Source organism: Pristiophorus japonicus, chromosome 17 (assembly GCF_044704955.1).
Source record: "Pristiophorus japonicus isolate sPriJap1 chromosome 17, sPriJap1.hap1, whole genome shotgun sequence".
Taxonomy (NCBI): domain Eukaryota; kingdom Metazoa; phylum Chordata; class Chondrichthyes; family Pristiophoridae; genus Pristiophorus; species Pristiophorus japonicus.
In genome coordinates this window covers 33,955,123-33,975,508 of record NC_091993.1, presented here as the reverse complement: position 1 = coordinate 33,975,508, position 20,386 = coordinate 33,955,123, and the positions used below count along the sequence as shown (strand labels likewise).

Sequence of the window (20,386 nt, the reverse complement as noted above, 5' to 3'; positions counted from 1 at the left end):
ACAGAGCCGGCACAGGCACGATGGGCCGAATGGCCTCTTTCTGTGGTGTATAGTTCGATGCAAAAATAACATTTGATTTTGATAGTATGCAAATGAGAAGGAGTGAGAGTGAGCACAGCAGGGCGGAGTCGAGCTGCAGTTTGGCATCTGGTATGGTCTTTGGCGGGGCCCTGATCTCCGCTACTGCTGGGGATGGATTGGGTTAACACCGAGCTGCATAAAGCCACTTCCACTGATTCAGCCCATGTGTAATTAACTGAGAGAAGTGCAGAGGAAGAAGTGAGATTGACGTATAGAACAGTTCATTAGCACCAGTCAGAGTTTATCTATACGCAACCCAGCTGCTAACTCTCATTAATGGTGAATTCATGGATTTGTATCCATTCTGGGATACTCAGCACTAGATTGAAACTCCCCCGCTTCTCTTTGGTTTTGCCGGGTATCACTCAGCTCTTACCCAAGTGGCCATCCTTCATGTTTCAACTTAAACAGTGCTAAACATCCAAGGGGTTACCACAGGGGAGGGGAAAAAAGACTTGCATTTATATAGCGCCTTTCACGACCACCGGATGTCTCAACGCGCTTTACAGCCAATGAAGTACTTTTGGAGTGTAGTCACTGTTACAATGTGGGAAACACAGCAGCCAATTTGCACACAGCAATGTGATAAACAACAGATAATCTGCTCTTTTGTTATGTTGATTGAGGGACAAATATTGGCCAGGACACTGGGGATAACTCCCCTACACTTCTTCAAAATAGTGCCATGGCATCTTTTATGTTGAGGGAGCAGACAGAGTCTCAGTTTAACGTCTCATCCGAAAGACAGCATCTCCAACAGTGCAGTACTCCCTCAGCACTACACTGGAGTGTCAGCTTAGATTTATTTGTGCTCAAGTCCCTGGAGTGGGACTCGAACCCACAACCTCCTGATTCAGAGGCGAGGGTGCTACGCATTGAGCCACGGCTGGGCTTCTGATGCTGAATATCCCAGAATGAACCCAACCCTCGGGCCTTGGGGGTCAGCTGTGGTATCACACATTAGCCCAAGAAAGGTAAATATTGGAGGGGAAAAAAAGGGGGAGAATGGCAACAATCTCTGGGGAGGTACCAGCGGATTGGAAAGCTGCTAATGTAACGCCTGTTTAAAAAAGGGGGCAGACAAAAGGCAGGTAAACTATAGGCCGGTTAGTTTAACATCTGTAGTGGGGAAAATGCTTGAAGCTATCATTAAGGAAGAAATAGCGGGACATCGAGATAGGAATAGTGCAATCAAGCAGACGCAACATGGATTCATGAAGGGGAAATCATGTTTAACTAATTTACTGGAATTCTTTGAGGATATAACGAGCATGGTGGATAGAGGTGTACCGATGAATGTGGTGTATTTAGATTTCCAAAAGGTATTCGATAAGGTGCCACACAAAAGGTTACTGCAGAAGATAAAGGTACGCGGAGTCAGAGGAAATGTATTAGCATGGATTGAGAATTGGCTGGCTAACAGAAAGCAGAGAGTCGGGATAAATGGGTCCTTTTCGGGTTGGAAATCGGTGGTTAGTGGTGTGCCACAGGGATCGGTGCTGGAACCACAACTGTTTACAATATACATAGATGACCTGGAAGAGGGGACAGAGTGTAGTGTACCAAAATTTGCAGATGACACAAAGATTAGTGGGAAAGCGGGTTGTGTAGAGGGCACAGAGAGGCTGCAAAGAGATTTAGATAGGTTAAGCGAATGGGCTCAGGTTTGGCGGATGGAATACAATGTTGGAAAATGTGAGGTCATCCACCTTGGAAAAAAAAACAGTAAAAGGGAATATTATTTGAATGGGGAGAAATTACAACATGCTGCGGTGCAGAGGACCTGGGGGTCCTTGTGCATGAAAATCCCAAAAAGTTAGTTTGCAGGTTCAGCAGGTAATCAGGAAGGTGAATGGAATGTTGGCCTTCATTGCGAGAGGGATGGAGTACAAAAGCAGGGAGGTCCTGAAGCAACTGTACAGGGTAATGGTGAGGCCGCACCTGGAGTACTGCGTGCAGTTTTGGTCACCTTACTTAAGGAAGGATATACTAGCTTTGGAAGAGGTACAGAGACGATTAACGAGGCTGATTCCGGAGATGAGGGGGTTACCTTATGATGATAGATTGAGTAGACTGGGTCTTTACTTGTTGGAGTTCAGAAGGATGAAGGGTGATCTTATAGAAACATTTAAAATAATGAAAGGGATAGACAAGATAGAGGCAGAAAGGTTGTTTCCTATGGTCAGGAAGACTAGAACTAGGGGGCACAGCCTCAAAATACGGGGGAGCCAATTTAAAACCGAGTTGAGAAGGAATTTCTTCTCCCAGAGGGTTGTGAATCTGTGGAATTCTCTGCCCAAGGAGGCAGTTGAGGCTAGCTCATTGAATGTATTCAAATCACAGATAGATTTTTAACCAATAAGGGAATTAAGGGTTATGGGGAGCAGGCGGGTAAATGGAGCTGAGTCCACGGCCAGATCAGCCATGATCTTGTTGAATGGCAGAGCAGACTCGAGGGGCTAGATGGCCTACTCCTGTTCCTAATTCTTATGTAAAACTGCTTCTGTTGGAAATGCCTAGCTCACTCCCTCCCAGGCCTCATCAATGGCCCACTCCCAGGCCTCATCAATGGCCCACTCCCAGGCCTCGGTCAATGATCCACTCTCAGGCCTCGGTCAATGGCCCACTCTCAGGCCTCGGTCAATGGCCCACTCCCAGGCCTCGGTCAATGGCCCACTCCCAGGCCTCGGTCAATGGCCCACTCCCAGGCCTCGGTCAATGATCCACTCTCAGGCCACTCCCAGGCCTCAGTCAATGGCCCACTCCTAGACTTCGGTCAATGGCCTTAGGAGAGAGTAGAATTACTGTCTCACCAGCTGATTTTCCTCCCGGTATCTCTATCTGGAACCTCTATTTATCTGCACCGAGACCAGGAACACTGATGAGTCCACGACACAGAATTTTGTTTTAATAAAAGGTATTTTTAACAGTCCGGCTTTGATAATCTGTGGGAATCTAAAACTCTTGAACTAAAAAGGAACCTGTTTAGTCAGATTTTCTCACTTTTGCACTGGAGGACTCACTATATCTTGGCTGTTGTGTTAATACTCAGATAAGATACATTGATAAAGATATTAGAATAATTCCCAAATGGAAACTTCATTCCCAGTCTGGGACAAGGACGCACACACCAGTTCGCTGATCCCAGTCCTGGTGCTACCACTGGCCCTGGTGTTCAGGGACTGGGAAAGGACGGCTGGTCAGGGTTGGTGTCCCGCTGGTTAGTGAGTGACTGTTTCTGGCCTTGTGTGTGTGTGTGGAGAGGTGGGACGAGGATAAAATTGGGTTGAACCCTGATGAGTCCTGCGGCCTATTCTCACACAGGGCAGGGGGACCAGTGTTTTTGGGCAGGATCCCAGAATGGAGAGGAGAGGAGAGGAGAGGAGAGGAGAGGAGAGGAAATTGGAGAAGCAAGAAACACAGGAACTAAACTCTACCCAATTTGAAAGGATCTCTAACAATGTAAAGGTTTTATATCTATGTGTGGCTTTGTTTAACCTTGGCAAATGATTAAAACAGCTCTTAAACATAACGAGTATATTAACAATCAGTAATGTTGTCACTGATGCTGGTCCAATCTTTAGATGCTAATTGTTGCACAATTGAGTACTGAATTAACACAGGCACTTGATGAAATAAGCTGCACAGAAGTGAACCTGTCGTGCTTTAGCAGGACATTAGAATTTAAGTTACCTGGACACTTGCATAGAAAGAAAATATATTTTTATACATATATGGATATACTTTCGTGTTTTTCAGAGACTAAAACAGGTGTTATTGTCTTTTATTAGAGTGTTTCAGTTAATTTAATCAGCGATTTATATGACAGTCTTGTGCACAATAATAGGCAGCGACATCATTACTCCGGGTCCCTCCGAGTGCTTTCAGATTCTGATTCTTCCAACTCACTGAATAAAGGGCAGGGTTCTGGCCATCGGCCAATTTACCACCAACATCCAACTCTCCCTCGATGTTAAAGCTGGGGTCAGCACAAGCCTGCGCGGCTTTTTGTATCTGGGTAAGGGGGAGACGGGTGCAGTTTATTTCTCTGACACACTCTGGTATCACTCGTACATATACCTCCTTGTTTTACACCAATTCTGAAGCTCAACCTCGCTCTCCTCATCCCACATGCCAGCACTCTTTTAGTTAAAAAAAATAGAAGCCAGTTAAAAGTTCTGCATTTTGTCACTAAATTAAAATTAGAACTAACATTTCTGACGTTTGAGATAACGAGAGGCGACGGGAACTGAAACTCAAACCTGGAAAAAAGCCGGCCGGTGAGAGATCCACAACTGATGGAATTTTAAAGGAGGACTAAAGCCTTGTTGTTGAAATCTCCGCTCACTGTTTCTCGTGTTCGGCACACACAGGAGAATGAGGATGTTTTCTGAAACATAAATTTTTGGAGAGAAAGAAACCCGAACAGCAACTACACTAAGAATACAGGCAGAGAAAACCTAAATCATGATTAACTTTATTCTTGGAAACAATTTCAAACTATGACTAACATTTGGGAACCTGCGGTACGGTTTAATCTGCGGAACTGCCCTCGAGTTTGTTCTTCAAACAACCGCCGACAAGCTATTCTACCATAGGAGCATCATTCCTTTCAATTGGGGATCATTGGACAATGAAGGGGCACCTGGCTGATTTCCCTCTCGATGGTCCAGGGGGCATGGAGGGCCCAAAACACTGACCCAACTCAAATCAGGGATTTCACCTGGGATCTTGCTATGTTGGATAGCTCTGTCCCACACTGAATCGCCCAATGACCAATTGAGCCATTAGGCCCAGTCTGACAAGAAAGTTATTCAAATCTGTTCCAATCAGGCAGTGTGGCAGGGAATACCAGGACTCGTTTCATTTGTGTTTCCCCACAAGAGAGAGTTCCTACTTTGGTCAGCCCACTGGGGAATTAAAGAAAGACTTACATTTATATAGTGGCTTTCAACTCAGTTATCAGCACTCGAGCCTTGCCGCTAGACTTTTCAGGTAAGGGTATTAAGGGTTACGGAACCAAGCAAGAGGATGGAGGCAAGATACAGCCATGATCTAACAATGAAGAAACAGGCTTGAGGGGCTGAATGGCCTCCCCCTGTTCCTATGTTCCTGAAACCTGAGTACACAATCCAGGCTGACACTCCAGTGTAGTGTTGAGGGGGTGCTGCATTGTCGGAGGTGCCGTCTTTCAGACAAGACACTAAACCAAGGCCTCATACACCTATTCTGGTGGTTCCAATGGATGTTAAGTATCCCATGCTCTACTTAAGAGCAGAGAGTTCTCATGATGCTCTGCTCAAAATTCTCCTCTCAACCACACAAAACAGATAAAATGGCCATTTATCTCATTGCTATGTGTGGGCTCTTCCTGCGCACGAGATTGGATGCTGCATTTGCCTGCATGGGTCAATGCAGTTAAAATAACTCACTGTATGTGAAGCGATTTGAGATGTTTGAGACCCATGTTAAGGTGCTGTATCGGGCTGGGCTGGGCTTAATGGACTCCTGTAATGTAACAGTGCAATCTTCTTCGAGAGGAAATCAAAGTTTTAATGGAATTAAACCTCGGTTGGAGAATGACTCATGAAGCCGTGATACCGAGGTCAGGTTGTTACACTCGGAGCCACATTGAGTGCATGACGCCGCTTCCTCGGTGCCTGCTGAGACGGTGCTGAGCTGTAACGTGTAATTAGTGCTACGATGAGCTTGCAGGACACGTAGGACAGAGAAAGGCTGAAAGATCAGCCAGAACCTAATCTAACCCTTTAAATAAACAGCAAAAAAACTCTCAGCCTTAAAATGTGAACGGTTTAATTTTGGCTTTTGATTACTAACTTCTCTTAAGGCCTTTTGTAATCCAGTTTTCTAAAACGTGTGTAATTTCTCACGAGGAAAAGGTGTAGGACTCTAGATTGCACAGCTGAATCTACACGCATCACTAGTTTGTCAAGAAATGTTACACTTAAATCACTGTTTCTATAAACTGTAGATAAAAATAACCAATTGACAACCTCACTTAGTCATTCATTCAAATACTCAACAGAAAGAGACACAGAAAATATTTCAAATGTTTCATGCAAACGTGATTAGATTTCTGAGGAGTTCTGGTCAGGTTTGGCCGTTCCTCTTTGTCCTGTGTTGTGAAGAATGGTGAGATCCAGGAGCCCAGTCACTAGGGTGGGACATCAAACCCTGTCACAGGTCCTGGTACAATACTGGACTCCCATTAAGAGGGTAACGGGAGAACACGTTTAATGCAATATGTATAATGTGAGTGTGCGCTCGGGAGTCTGAATACAGGAAGCAGTGTTTAGAATGTGTGGGAACTGGGGGAACAAAATCAAAAGTTGCTGATGACAGCAAGGGCGGGGTTTGCAAATTGTGACGTGGTTTGTGAGGGAGTGGTTTGTGAGGCAGATGGGTGAACAGTTGCAGTTTAATGCAGAAAAATGTTAAATAATATAATTTTAGAAGGAATTCATCTTGTGGCAAAATGTTATATGGAGTAGAGGCATTGGATTGCAGATACACAGGTCATTAAAAGGTGGAAACACAAGTAGATAATGCCACAAAAAAGCAAACTGAACCCTAGAGACATGGAATAGAAAAGCAGAGGTGAAACTCCTTTTGCTTTGCACCACCATCCCTTTTGTCTCTTAATGTCTTCTGTCTTCCACCCTTTTGTTCTCTCCTCCCCTTTCCCTGCCCCTACACCTGCTTAAAAATCTGTTAGATCTCTAACCTTTTCCAGGATCATTGACTTGAAATGTTAACTCAGTTTCTCTCTCCACCTGCTGAGTATTTCCAGCATTTTGTGATTTTATTATAGGTGATATTGGACTTGTACATCCACCCGAGGGTGCAGCCAGGCTGTTTTAAAAGCTTCCTCTGAAAAATGGCACCTCTGACAGTGCAGCACTCCTCGGTACTGTACTGAAGTGCTATTCTGAGATCTGAGGTTATTCACTCAAGGCCTGGAGTGGGACTTCAACCCACGACCTTCTGATGAAACGAGTGTGCTAGCGACTAAATCAACAAATCACTGCAAACTGCTCTGGATTCTATGATAGCAGTGGGAACAGAAATTGAGCATATGTTAAGCGTGGATTGGCACCTCTGTCCTGTGCAGCGGCTCCTGTCATAAGCAATATTACAAAACAGCTCCCGTATCTACCAGCAATTATTGGAGACTTTGGTTTAATTAGTTCAAACCCAAATCAATGTTTTCCTTTTCTCGAGGTATTTCTTTTTTTTCTGTCATTTGACTTCACTCGAGTCTTCCACACATTTCCTGTGGTCTAGAGACTGAATCAGCCACTTGGAGACGATTGAAAGGCCTCTGCCCAGCAACATGGCCAAGAGCAGGAACTGAGTATCGAATGTGCTTTCTGTCACTGTTGTCCAGTAATCCTTTGACTCCAGCACATTGTGTAACAATATTGTTCTCTTTAACTGACCATTCCGAGCGAGGAGATTCACTGTCCAATTTTCCCTCCCAGATACAAAGTCAAAGGAATTGGGTGGGACAAATCCATGATAAGAGCATTAATGAAGAGATTTGTCACCACAATGTCTATAGAATAGCCACCATTATTCAGCACAGGAAATGGAAAGTATATCAGGAAACAAAGCTCCCCAATGATTCATTGAATTTGTCCAACAAACAGCAACAGGAACCACCTGCATTTGTATAGTGCCTTTAATGTAACATCCCAAGACAGTCCACGTGTGAGAGAATGAACGATAAATAGGAGAATCAGACCAGCTGACTGGTTGGAACTGGTTTTTAAGAGGCTGGGAGGGAAGTACAAGGCAAAGAGGTTTAAGGAGGAGGATCCAGAGGGTGGGACCAAATAGCTCTGCCACCAAGTGAGAGAGGTGTTGGGCGAGTGAGACCCAGCGCGAGACAAGACGTGGGTGGTGGAATCTTGGAAAACTTCCAAGTTTATTTAAGGAAGAACTCAGCAAGCTAGCAAGAAGAGCAATCAGAAATTTATGTCTCGAGCTAGCAAATGTGTGGTTAATGGATTCAGCAGCAGAGTGGGAGGTGGGCAAAGAGGTGTAAGTGACGGAGAAGTGGGACTTGTAGCTCAGCCCCAGGCTGAATGGGTCAGAGAGTGAAAAGTGCCTTGTTCAACCCGAGTGAACACCCAAGGGGAGGGTGGAATCAGGAGAAAGGCCACGGAGTTTGGACAGGATTAGACTTGGCTGTGCTGTGTCTCCAAGATTAAATCGGACCCAACACTCAACAACAAGAGTCACGCATGAGTACCAGCTACTCGAGTGAAGTTCCCAGCAGTGTGGAACCAAACCCTGGCAAGGACACAATGCCTTCAGGACAGGGGAAGGAGGGGAAGAAAACTGGGGTGAAAACTCAGAATAAAAGCTATGATTTTTTTACAAAAAAATATTGTGTTATTTAAGGTGTCAGCATTGCGTCTGAGTCTGAAGGTCATGAGTTCAAATCCCACTCCAGAGACTCGAGCACAAAAAACTTGACAGATACTTCAGTGCAGTACTGAGGGAGCACCGCACTGTCAGAGGGGCAGTACTGAGGGAGCGCCGTACTGTCGGAGGGGCAGTACTGAGGGAGCGCTGCACTGTCGGAGGGGAAGAACTGAGGGAGTGTCGGAGGGGAGGAACTGAGGGAGCGCCACACTATCGGAGGGGCAGTACTGAGTTAGCGCCGCATTGTCGGAGGGGCAGTACTGAGGGAGCGCCGCACTGTTGGAGGGGCAGTACTAAGGGAGTGCCGTACTGTCGGAGGGGCAGTACTGAGGGAGCGCCGCACTGTCGGAGGGGAAGAACTGAGGGAGTGCCGCACTGTCGGAGGGGAAGAACTGAGGGAGCGCCACACTGTCGGAGGGGCAGTACTGAGTTAGCGCCGCATTGTCGGAGGGGCAGTACTGAGGGAGCGCCGCACTGTCGGAGGGGCAGTACTGAGGAAGCGTCGCACTGTCGGAGGTGCAGTACTGAGGGAGTGCTGCACTGTCAGAGGGGCCATCTTTTAGATGAGACGTTAAACCGAGGCCCCAACTGCCATATCATGAGGACAAAAGATCCCAGGCCACTATTTTGAAAAAGAGCAGGGAAACAACCTACAGAATATGCAAAGGGTTTGTGACAATCTAAAAGTGGACCTCCCCAGCACATTTACTTGCACCTCACACTTTTAGCACTTGGCTGAGTCTTCACGATTGTTTAAGATGTGATCGGAATGCAAGCCGCACCTGCAAAACACTTTGCCACACAATCTAAGCCAGTTAATTACAACGGAGAACGTTCTCAAGAAGGTGGGGTCAAATTCAGCTGTTCCACACAACAGACTGAACTAGAACGTGAGCTGTTCTCCATGAGTTAAAGCTGACCGTGAAATGGGTCAAGAGTCTGTGTTCAGAAGCCCTTTGGCCTGTAAAGCACCCTCTGAAGCAAATAATCCGATTGTAAGTTTGTTGCGGGAAGGATGGATATTGGCTGCCATTTCTCAGCACTACATCGGTTAAGTGCTTTCTTCCTGTTTCGTGGTTGTACAATTATTGGAAATGCTACATCTGGTGTTTAAATTACACAGGGACAGCAGGAGACCATTCAGCCCCTTGAGCTTGCTTCACTATTCAATTAGTTCATGGCTGATCTGCACCTCAGCTCCATTTACACTGATACCTTTACCCAGTTAAAATAGATTGAATTCACTCTTGAAAATTTCCATTGGCCCCCAGTATTCACAGCCTTTTGGGAGGAGAGTCCAGATTTCCAACGGTGTGTGAAGTGCTTGTTGATTTCACTCCTGAACAGCCTGGCTCTAAATGTTAAGGTTGTTCCAGACTCTCCCACCAGAGGAAAGAGTTTCTCTCATTCTATCCTATCGAATCCCTCTATCACTTTAAACACCTCAACCTTCTCACCCATCAACCTTCTACTAGGAGACTTCAACACTGTCCACGACATGAATCAGAGCAGAAGAGGAGGCCTTTCACCATTGAATTAAATCTTAGCTGATTAGAGTTTGAGTTGGAGTATGATCTACAGCTGACCATGACATTTCTCTGCAAGTTAAACGTTCCAACTTGGCAACATCCCAAGTATTGACTGGTTGTGGTTGCCAAGGCAACAGATGAGCCCTGAGGGCTCTCTGCTGTGACAGCGACCTCTGAAACACCAACGTAACTTTGGCTCCCGGCTCCACGGGACTGAAACCTTTAATCTGCAGCCAGATTGCAGGAACTAGTGAGTGAGCATTAATCACGTAATGGCCTCGTTTTCCATCTACCCAAGACCTCTTTGTCCTTTAGTGGTTAGATATTGTTATTTCTAAGTCAGCCTTCAAACAAAGATTGTGCAACTATGTATTTACAGCAAACGCTCCAGCAATGATTAACCCGAGCTGTTTTACAGCCCACTCGGGAGGGAAAGACGATATAGTGTCTGAACATTTAATTTGTTAAAATTGCTTTGAAATTGTCGGAGAATTCACTTATAAGATAAAGTACAATGTATCACAAAATTACCGTCAATGTTTTGTCTGTTAACAGGGAGTGTTTTACACAATTACATTTATAATAGATTTGATAAAACCAGTTGTGATTGGCCCTGTGGAGATAGATCTTTACAGAGGGGTAGATATCACAGGAACATGAGGAGTCCATTGTGAGCCCCTCAAGCCTGTTCCTCCAGTCAATGAGATCATGGCTGATCTGCGACCTAACTCCATATTGGCCATGCCCCACATTCCTCAATACCTTTGGTTAACAAAAAACTACCAATCTCAGATTAAAAATTAAAAATTGACCCAGCATCAATTGCTGTTTGCAGAAGAGAGTTCCAAACCTCTGTCACCCTTTGTGTGTAGACGTGTTTCTTATTTTCATTCCTTACAAAAACAGATTAAGCATCGCACTCACTGAGGATCGCTGTGACTCCAGACCGGTGTCGGTCAGCGAGAGACCAGGCCGGTGTCGGTCAGCGAGAGACTCCAGGCCGGTGTCGGTCAGCGAGAGAGACCAGGCCGGTGTCGGTCAGCGAGAGAGACCAGGCCGGTGTCGGTCAGCGAGAGACTCCAGGCCGGTGTCGGTCAGCGAGAGAGACCAGGCCGGTGTCGGTCAGCGAGAGAGACCAGGCCGGTGTCGGTCAGCGAGAGAGACCAGGCCGGTGTCGGTCAGCGAGAGAGACCAGGCCGGTGTCGGTCAGCGAGAGAGACCAGGCCGGTGTCGGTCAGCGAGAGAGACCAGGCCGGTGTCGGTCAGCGAAAGAGACCAGGCCGGTGTCGGTCAGCGAGAGACCAGGCCGGTGTCGGTCAGCGAGAGACCAGGCCGGTGTCGGTCAGCGAGAGAGACCAGGCCGGTGTCAGTCAGCGAGAGACCAGGCCGGTGTCGGTCAGCGAGAGTGACCAGCGGTGTCGGTCAGCGAGAGAGACCAGGCCGGTGTCAGTCAGAGAACTTGCATTTCATGACCTCAGGAAGTCCCAAAGTGCTTTACAGCCAATGAAGTAGTTTTGAATTGCAGTCAGTGCAGACAGTATGTGCACTGCAATGAGATGCGGGAACAGACAATGTGTGTTATTTTGATGGTGTTGGTTGAGGAATGTTGGCCCAGGACACTGGGGAGAACTCTCCTACTGCTCCTCAAACAGGCTCACGGGATCTTTTACATGGAACCGCGCTGCAGACTGTAAAGTAAACTCGGGCACGATTGAGCAATCGAATTACACAGGCCATTCGGCCCAACAGGTCTGTGCTGGTGTTTATCCTTCACACGAACCTCCTCCGACCCTATCAGCATATTCTTCTATTCCTTTCTCCCTCAGCTGTTTGTCCAACTTCACCTTAAACAAATCTCTGCTATTAACAGCGGAGTCCAGTGTGACTGTACAACTTGGAAAGTAAAGGGAGATCGAGCTGCCCAGGAAACCAGCACAAGGCTCCGGCTGGAGACTCTTACATGCAGAACGCAGTTCAAACAAAAGTCATTTATTTCCATTCTGTCACACATACAGTGAGATTAACCGGCTCATTTGCTGTCTCTATGTCACTGATCCGAGGGTGACCTTTGCCTGCAGCTGTTCGGAGACATTATTAGTCTCTGTTACAGTCCCTGCTCTCCGATCCTGATCCTGGACTTAGCTCCCAGTTCTTCAGTGTGACTCTGGCCTCATCTACAGGTACTGCCAGCAACTGCAGCAAGTCAGACCACAACATCACAGATCTCAACACTGAGGCAGGATTATACCGTTTCCTGCTGATATTGATTCTTCTGATGGACTGCCATAAACTCTCTTGCTGTGTAGGACTAAGCACTTGGTGTAAAGATGGTCACGGCCAGAGAAGGAGCGTTACGTCATGGCCTGTCAGCCCGTGAATCTGTCACCGGTTCACAGTCTTCCTCAAGAAAAGAACGCAGAGATACAAAAACGACAATGCCACCCTGCCAGACTGTTAATCAGCCTCCGAACCTTTCCACTGCTTCACAATATTCTCAGGGCAAGAGTATAAAGACATGAAAACAACAGCCACACATTTTTAAACTCTGTGCTGATGAAGTTAAAGTCTGCACTAATACTGACCGATGAACTCTCAAATCTCAGCGATTGTTCCCCAGACATCACTGTCCGAGCTGAATGCACGGCCTACAGTAATTGACAAAGTAACACTGCAATGACTGGGACTCACAGACTAAAGCTGCTTTATTAAATATTTAGTGAAAGCTGCCAAATCCTACTGTACAGAGTAAAAGGTTAATTATATTCACCAGATGATGATAAGATTAAGTGAATTAACAGCCCCAAGACAATCCTGCGATTTCAACTGGTTTCTAATTTAGTCCTGTGATTCCTTCCCCTCGAGCTGGCCTGAGGCTGAGCATTCTCAGTCAATGATTCCTGTAGCTTGTCCTCTAATCAGTAGGCATACTCTCAATTCCCCAACACATCAATGCTTATAGAAGAAAATACTTGCACTCATATAATGCGTTATCACATTTAAACGCCACAACAGATTACTTGAAGAGCAGTAACTTGTCATGGAGGCAGAAACCACAGGACAGAGTTTCGAAGAATGAAGGGTGATCATTGAAACATACACAATTCTTACAGGGCTCGACGGGGTAGATGCGGAGGATGTTTCCCCTGGGCTGGGGAGTCTAGAACCAGGGGTCACAGTCTCAAGATAATGGGTCGGCCATTTAGGACTGAGATGAGGAGGAATTTCTTCACTCAGAGGGTGGTGAATCTTTGGAATTCTCTGCCCCAGAGGGCTGTGGAGGCTCAGTCGTTGAGTATATTCAAGACAGAGGTCGATAGATTTTCAGCTACTAAAGGAATCAAGGAATATGTGGATAGTGCGGGAAAGTGGAGTTGAGGTAGGAGATCAGCCATGATCTTATTGAATGGTGGAGCAGGCTCGAGGGGCCGAATGGCCAACTCCTGATCCTAATTCTTATGTAAACCACAGTCATTCTGCATCAATAATGTCAGGCCAAAAGCAATGAGATCATCGTACTGTTAATCTGTTTTTTGTGGAAAATTAGTTGAGGATGGAATTTTGGCCAGGAGAGAACTCCCTGCTCTTATACTGCCACGGGATCTTTAACATGGAGACATGGACTGGTTGGGTTGAATGGCTTATATTCTATGTAATGTACATCTGGATCAGGCAGATGGGACCAGGGACGGAACATCCAAACCCACTGTTGATCTTAACACAAATGGTATTTTAAAATGATGCAATGCAGACAGAATTGAAGTCTGTCTAGATGAGTTTCACAGAGTCACCCATAGCAACGGAAGAATTCATGTACAGTCAGGAGCAGTTCTCAATCACTAGTTCTAAATATATAAACTGACAAGTCAGCTGTACCTGGAATGGTTTACATTGGGATTTGATGGGCAGTGTGACAGCTAGCCAAGGTTCTTTGAAGGCAACAACCGATGAGACACATTGTTCAGTGATCTCCTGTACACTTCCTTTAAACACTGAAGTTTTAATGTAATATTCTGGTACCAAGGTTATCGGCAAGGTCGCTCCTCGGGCCCCAGGGCCTTGCTCCTCGCACTAGCTTGCGGTAGCTGCGGTTTTGAGTCTTTTGTGCACCTCTTCTGGGGTCAACGAGGCCAAAATCTTCACCACCTTCTCCCGCGATCTGCAACCCTTCAAAGGTCAAGAGTTCGGGAACAGCATTGTGCAGGAGGAAAGCCAAGAATCGGTTATCACGGAACAGTAAGCTACCAGCTACTTAAACAAATAGTGCAGTGAAAAAAAGACAAGAAATCGCACCAAGTATTGACCTCGACATCCAGAGAAAATTAAATAAGTCGAATGTAAGGTCGAATTAGGCCGCCCTCTCCTTTCTTCCAATCGAGTGCAGATGCCGTTCTGAAAGGCACCCGACAACTTTCAGTCATTAGCAGCAATGCACATTTAGAAACATATAACCTGCATATAAGATGCATGCCTCTCCTAAACTAACCACCACTTCCCTTGTTTCACCATCCTGCTCACTCTTTGGGATCAAACACCTTGTTCCTAGACCCCCCCCCCCCACAGACAATCGAAAGACAGAGGTGGTGTGTGGCCACACGGTGACGGAGATGCATTTCTGCAGACACAGAGCCCAGTCAGTGTGCCGGAACAGGTAAGTGGGAGGGTCAGTGAACAGCCAAGCGCTCACAGGCAGCTTATTGAAGCCAATTTACAAAGACTAAACCAGAACTGAGAGGCTATGCCTATGAGGGAAGACTGAACAGGCCGGGGCTCGTTTCTTTAGAAAGGAGAAGGCCGAGGGGTGACCTGATCAAGGTCTTTAAGATTATGAAAAGGTTTGTTAGGGTAGATGAGGAGAAGCTGTTTCCACTGTGGGGGAGACCAGAACGAGGGCCACCAATACCAGACAGTCACCGATCAATCCAATGGGGAACTCAGGAGAAACTTCTTTCCCCAGAGAGCGGTGAGAATGTGGAACTCACTGCCACAGGGAGGGTTGAGGCAAATAGTATCAATGTATTTAAGGGGAAGCTGGATAAACACATGAGGGAGAAAGGAATAGAAGGATATGGTGATGGGGTGAGATGGAGAGGGATGGGAGGGGGCTGGTGTGGAGCATAAACACCGGCACAGACCGTGGGCCCAATGGCCTGTTTCTGTGTTGTACATTCTGTGCAATCTTAAAAGAACAAAGGATAAAAAAAAGGTGTTTCAACAAACCCCCTGATCCTGACACACACCGCAGCCACCAGATGGACTGTTTGTGCTGGGGGGGGGGGGGGGGGGGGGAGGGGAGGGGAAGGATGCTTACGCCCACAAGTCGAGGTCAGCGAGTTATTGTGATCGGGAACGTGCTGCCTGAAAGGGTGGTGGAAGCAGATTCGACAGCAACTTTCAAACGGGAATTGGATAAATACTTGAAGGGGAAAAATGACAGGGCTGTGAGGCAAGAGCAGGGGAGTGGGACTAATTACCAAAGAGCCAACACGGACACGATGGGCCGATTGGCCTCCTTCTGTGCTGTGTGATTCTAAGTGTCCAAAGTCGGCCTGTGTCATTAGAGGAATGTGGAGGTCAGGGAATTTGGTGCAAAAATCAACAAATTCCCTCGAGTTGCTGACGTCAACCAGTTTTCTCTTGTTTCTCTGTTTGGAGAATCGGCTATGCATTTCCAGCAGTTTCAGTTTTTACTGACAGGGAAGATCAGGGAACGAGGTCACCGTTCCAGCCTCCTGTTCAGAGTGGGTTCATGACACAGGGAGACCTCGGAATGTGCGTGTGGGGGAGAAACTCACAAATAGGTTCATTGCCTGGTTCTATTACAATATATCCGGTTAGATTTACTGAGAGTGACAGCACAATGGGCCACAATGTAACGGCATGATCGTCCATCCATCACACGGGGTCCCCCCCTCCCCCCGATCGTCCGTCCATCACACGGGGTCCCCCCCTCCCCCCGATCGTCCGTCCATCATACGGGGTCCCCCCCTCCCCCCGATCGTCCATCCATCACACGAGGTGCCCCCCTCCCCCCGATCGTCCGTCCATCACACGGGGTCCCCCCCTCCCCCCGATCGTCCGTCCATCACACGGGGTCCCCCCCTCCCCCCGATCGTCCGTCCATCACACGGGGTCCCCCCCTCCCCCCGATCGTCCGTCCATCACACGGGGTCCCCCCCTCCCCCCGATCGTCCGTCCATCACACGGGGAGCCCCTAATTGTCCGACAATCACATGGGGAGCTCCCCCCCAACCCCGATCGGCCATCCATCACACAGGGAGCTCCCCCCCCCCCCCAAATCTCACACCGAGACACGTGGCAAATGGGATGGTGCTTCACCACAAGCGGAGGGGGCCAAACACGGGTTAAATCATCACAGGAAACCATCTAGCAGTCAGGTACAGAGTCCCCTCGGCAAAGCCTGGACATAGACTGTCCCCGAGCTGACAACATACCTTATCCAGAACAACTTCACTTTTCTTTAATTCCAACACCTGGGCCAGGTAGCGAACCAGCTCTGCATTGGCCTCGCCGTCAGACGGAGGGGCTGCGATGGCCACACCCACTGCCTCTTCCGACATATCTACGGAACACCAGGCACTCATGAGTCACCATCACTAGTACACACCCGTTTATCAGCAGACAGGGATTTGTGCTGGGAAGTGCTGCGTGGTTTTAATATATTCGATGCTGGTACTCCAACTATTTATAATCTTATATTAACGACTTGGAAGAAGGGACCGAGTGTAACGTAGCCAAGTTTGCTGATGATACAAAGATGGGAGGAAAAGCAATGTGTGAGGAGGACACAAAAAATCTGCAAAAGGACATAGACAGGCTAAGTGAGCGGGCAAAAATTTGACAGATGGAGTATAATGTTGGAAAGTGTGAGGTCATGTACTTTGGCAGAAAAAAGTCAAAGAGCAAGTTATTATTTAAATGGAGAAAGATTGCAAAGTGCTACAGTACAGCAGGACCTGGAGGTGCTTGTGCATGAAACACAAAAGGTTAGTATGCAGGTACAGCAAGTGATCAGGAAAGCCAGTGGAATCTTGGCCTTTATTGCAAAGGGGATCGAGTATCAAAGCAGGGAAGTCTTGCTACAGCTGTATAAGGTATTGGTGAGGCCATACCTGGAATACTGCGTGCAGTTTTGGTTTCCATATTTACAAAAGGATATACTTGCTTTGTTCAGAGAAGGTTCACTAGGCTGATTCCGGAGATGAGGGGGTTGACTTATGAGGAAAGGTTGAGTAGGTTGGGCCTCTACTCATTGGAATTCAGAAGAATGAGAGGTGATTTTATCGAAACTTTTAAGATTATGAGGGGGCTTGACAAGGTGGATGCAGAGAGGATGTTTCCACTGATAGGGGAGACTAGAACTAGAGGGCATGATCTTAGAATAAGGGGCCGCCCATTTAAAACAGATGAGGAGAACTTTCTTCTCTCACGAGGGTTGTAAATCTGTGGAATTCGCTGCCCCAGAGAGCTGTGGAAGCTGGGACATTGAATAAATTTAAGACAGAGATAGACAGTTTCTTAAACGATAAGGGAATAAGGGGTTATGGGGAGCGGGCAGGGAAGTGGAGCTGAGTCCATGGTCGGATCAGCCATGATCGTATTAAATGGAAGAGCAGGCTCGAGGGGCCGTGTGGCCTACTCCTGCTCCTATTTCTTAGGTTCTGACGAGATCACAAACCACAACAACGTAACTCGAACAAGTTTCAACATTGTGTTACAGAGCATGAAATGTAAAGAGCAGAGTTTAGCAGCTACTCCAGCTTGACTCTTACTCTGTACAATACAAACTGAGCGGGTTACCTTTGCACTTGAAAGTGGCTCAATGGGCAGCACCATCACCTCGGAGTCAGAAGGTTGTGGGTTCAAGCACAAAAATCTAGGCTGACACTCTAGTGCCGTGCTGAGGGAGATGCCGTCTTTGGAAGGAGACATTAAACTGGGGCCCCGTCTGCTCTCACAGGTGGACGTAAAAGTTCCCATGGCACTATTTGGAAGAAGAGCAGAGGAATTATCCCCAGTGTCCTGGGCCCCGATATTTATCCCTCAATAAACATCACTAAAACTAGTGATTATCGTATTGCTGTTTGTGGGATCTTGCTGTGCGCAAATTGGTGGCGTTTCCTACATAACAACAGTGACTACACTTCAAAAGTATTTAATTGGCTGTAAATGCCTTGGGATATCCGGTGGCTGTGAAAGGCGCTATAGAAATTAAAGTCTTTCTGTTTTCATTCGAGTGCTATAAAATCAGCTTTCTGGTGACAATATAGAGGTACAACACTGAGGGGAGACCATCTGATGCACCCTGCCCATGACAGTATAGGCCAGTGACACAGGATCTTTTCTGCAGCTGTTATGCAGATGTGTAATGTGAATATTGGGAGCGATTTATTCCATACTGCTTACCTGTTATGGCATTTAGTTTAGCTCCAGGTTTAGCATGAATGGCCACCACAACGGAACCACTTTTATCAACCTTCACAGGTCCCTGAGGTGCCGCTGCTGGTTTTTCAGAATCCTTAACTTTCACTTTATTCTGAGACAAAATAAGGTTTAATTATTAGTCATTACAAAGTGTGCCTCCACCTGGTGGTGGAATCAGTCACCACACCCAAACTGGTGGGATAAGTCACCGCTCTGCAAATTATACGGGTTCTAACTGAAATTAGACATATTACATTTTGAAACAGTGGTCAAACAATCTATAGTAAAGTCTAACCAGGTTACCACCTTTTGCCAAGTCTTGTCCCAAGGGCATGGCACTAGGAAAACACATCTCACATTGTTACACAAATTATTTCAACTATTGTGCCCTCAACAGCTGGTGTGGGAGGTACGTTTCTTTCAAGTCTCTCTCTCTCTCTCTGTTACAGATTTCCCGGCCTCGGCCCATCTGCCAACTCCTGGTTTAGATGCTGCAGCAATAACTCCAGGGACCAGTTGCTCCAGGTACTACAGGTGATCTGACCAATACGTTTTGCTAACGCAATGCTCTCAGATTGTGAGCATCAGACTTTTAGATTCAAAATTAAAAGGTACAGTATTATTTTTAAATTACCAACATGCAACACCAGAATGTTTATAACCAGGGTCACTATTCTACAGTAACTAAAGAGAAGTCTGTTTGCTTTACATAGGTCTTTACTGGTGTCTGAGGAACTGCATTCCACAATTCTATTTATAATTAAGCCGATTGTTTTATCAAATAAGTCAAATTCAGTTTTAATATTACTCGTCAATCTCTTGCAATCAACAATTGGAAATAAAGACTAAGTGTAAATCTTCAGGTGAAGCAGTTAGAGGGCTAGAGGTAATTGGACCAGGATACGCATAAATCAATAACTTGCATTGATATTGCGCCTTTAACATAGTAAAACATCCCAAGGCACTTCACAGGAGCAATATCCAACAAAATTGACACCGAGCCACATAAGGAGATACAAGGGCAGGTGACCAAAAGCTTGATCAAAAAAGTAGATTTTAAGGAGCATCTTAAAGGTGGAGAGAGACAGACAGAGGTGTTTAGGGAGGGAATTCCAGAGCTTAGGGCCGAGACAGCTGAAATCACAGCCGTCAACGGTGGGGCGAAGGAAATCGGGGATGCTCAAGAGGCCAAAATTACAGGAACGCCGCTATCTTGGATGTCACAGAGATAGGAAGGAGTGAGGCCATGAATGAATTTGAACACAAGGATGAGTATTTCAAATTTGAGGTGACTAGGAACAAATGTATGTCAGCGAGCACAGGGGTGATGGGTGAGCGGGACTTGGGGTGACGTATGTAATTTAGCCCCCATACCCGAATGTTTAGTTGTCTATGATAAATTCCTGTCTCTACAGTTATAATAGAAACTGCCGATGTAAACAGGTCACGCTGCACCACCTCCACTGGTGAGAGGGTGTCATTACAGCGTGACATGTTTACATAGGCAGTTCTTATTATAAATGGAACAAAGGTTGAATACATCAGATTGTTAATAGGGCAGAGATTGATGGTGTTACAGATTGTAAATTCTGTCCATTTGTCTGTAGAAACTTCCCCGCTCCCTACCAGCCGGGTTTCTCTGGAATGTTTCGGCATGTTGCTCTCCCCGCCGCCGCTCTGCGCTCCCCAGCGGGCCACCGTTACCCTCAGGACTACGCGAGGCGCAGCAGGAAAGGGCCGCTGGATGCCCGGGCCAGTCAGTGTGAGCGGAATGCCCCGGAGCCACGCCTTTCTCATCGGGGCCGGGGCCGACCGCGTAATTGGGGGCTTGGTCGCCAGCCAACGAGGCCGCAACTCCCAGGCTGCACAGCGCACTGCACAGA

The 20,386-nt window shown here is 46.8% G+C and overlaps 1 protein-coding gene across 1 annotated transcript in view; it reads right to left on the bottom strand.

The window, feature by feature from the left end:
- c17h15orf40 (chromosome 17 C15orf40 homolog) overlaps positions 1 to 20,386 on the bottom strand; it is a 25,149-nt gene extending 4,763 nt beyond the window's left edge. The window contains exons 1-6 of the mRNA XM_070858616.1: positions 20,130 to 20,386; positions 18,486 to 18,615; positions 16,514 to 16,641; positions 14,352 to 14,450; positions 4,344 to 14,225; positions 3,991 to 4,095 (exon numbers count right to left, since the gene is read on the bottom strand). Of these exons, the coding sequence (XP_070714717.1) occupies positions 14,130 to 14,225; positions 14,352 to 14,450; positions 16,514 to 16,641; positions 18,486 to 18,615; positions 20,130 to 20,300 (624 nt within the window). The 5' untranslated portion in view covers positions 20,301 to 20,386 and the 3' untranslated portion in view covers positions 3,991 to 4,095; positions 4,344 to 14,129. The remainder of the gene's footprint in view (positions 1 to 3,990; positions 4,096 to 4,343; positions 14,226 to 14,351; positions 14,451 to 16,513; positions 16,642 to 18,485; positions 18,616 to 20,129) is intronic.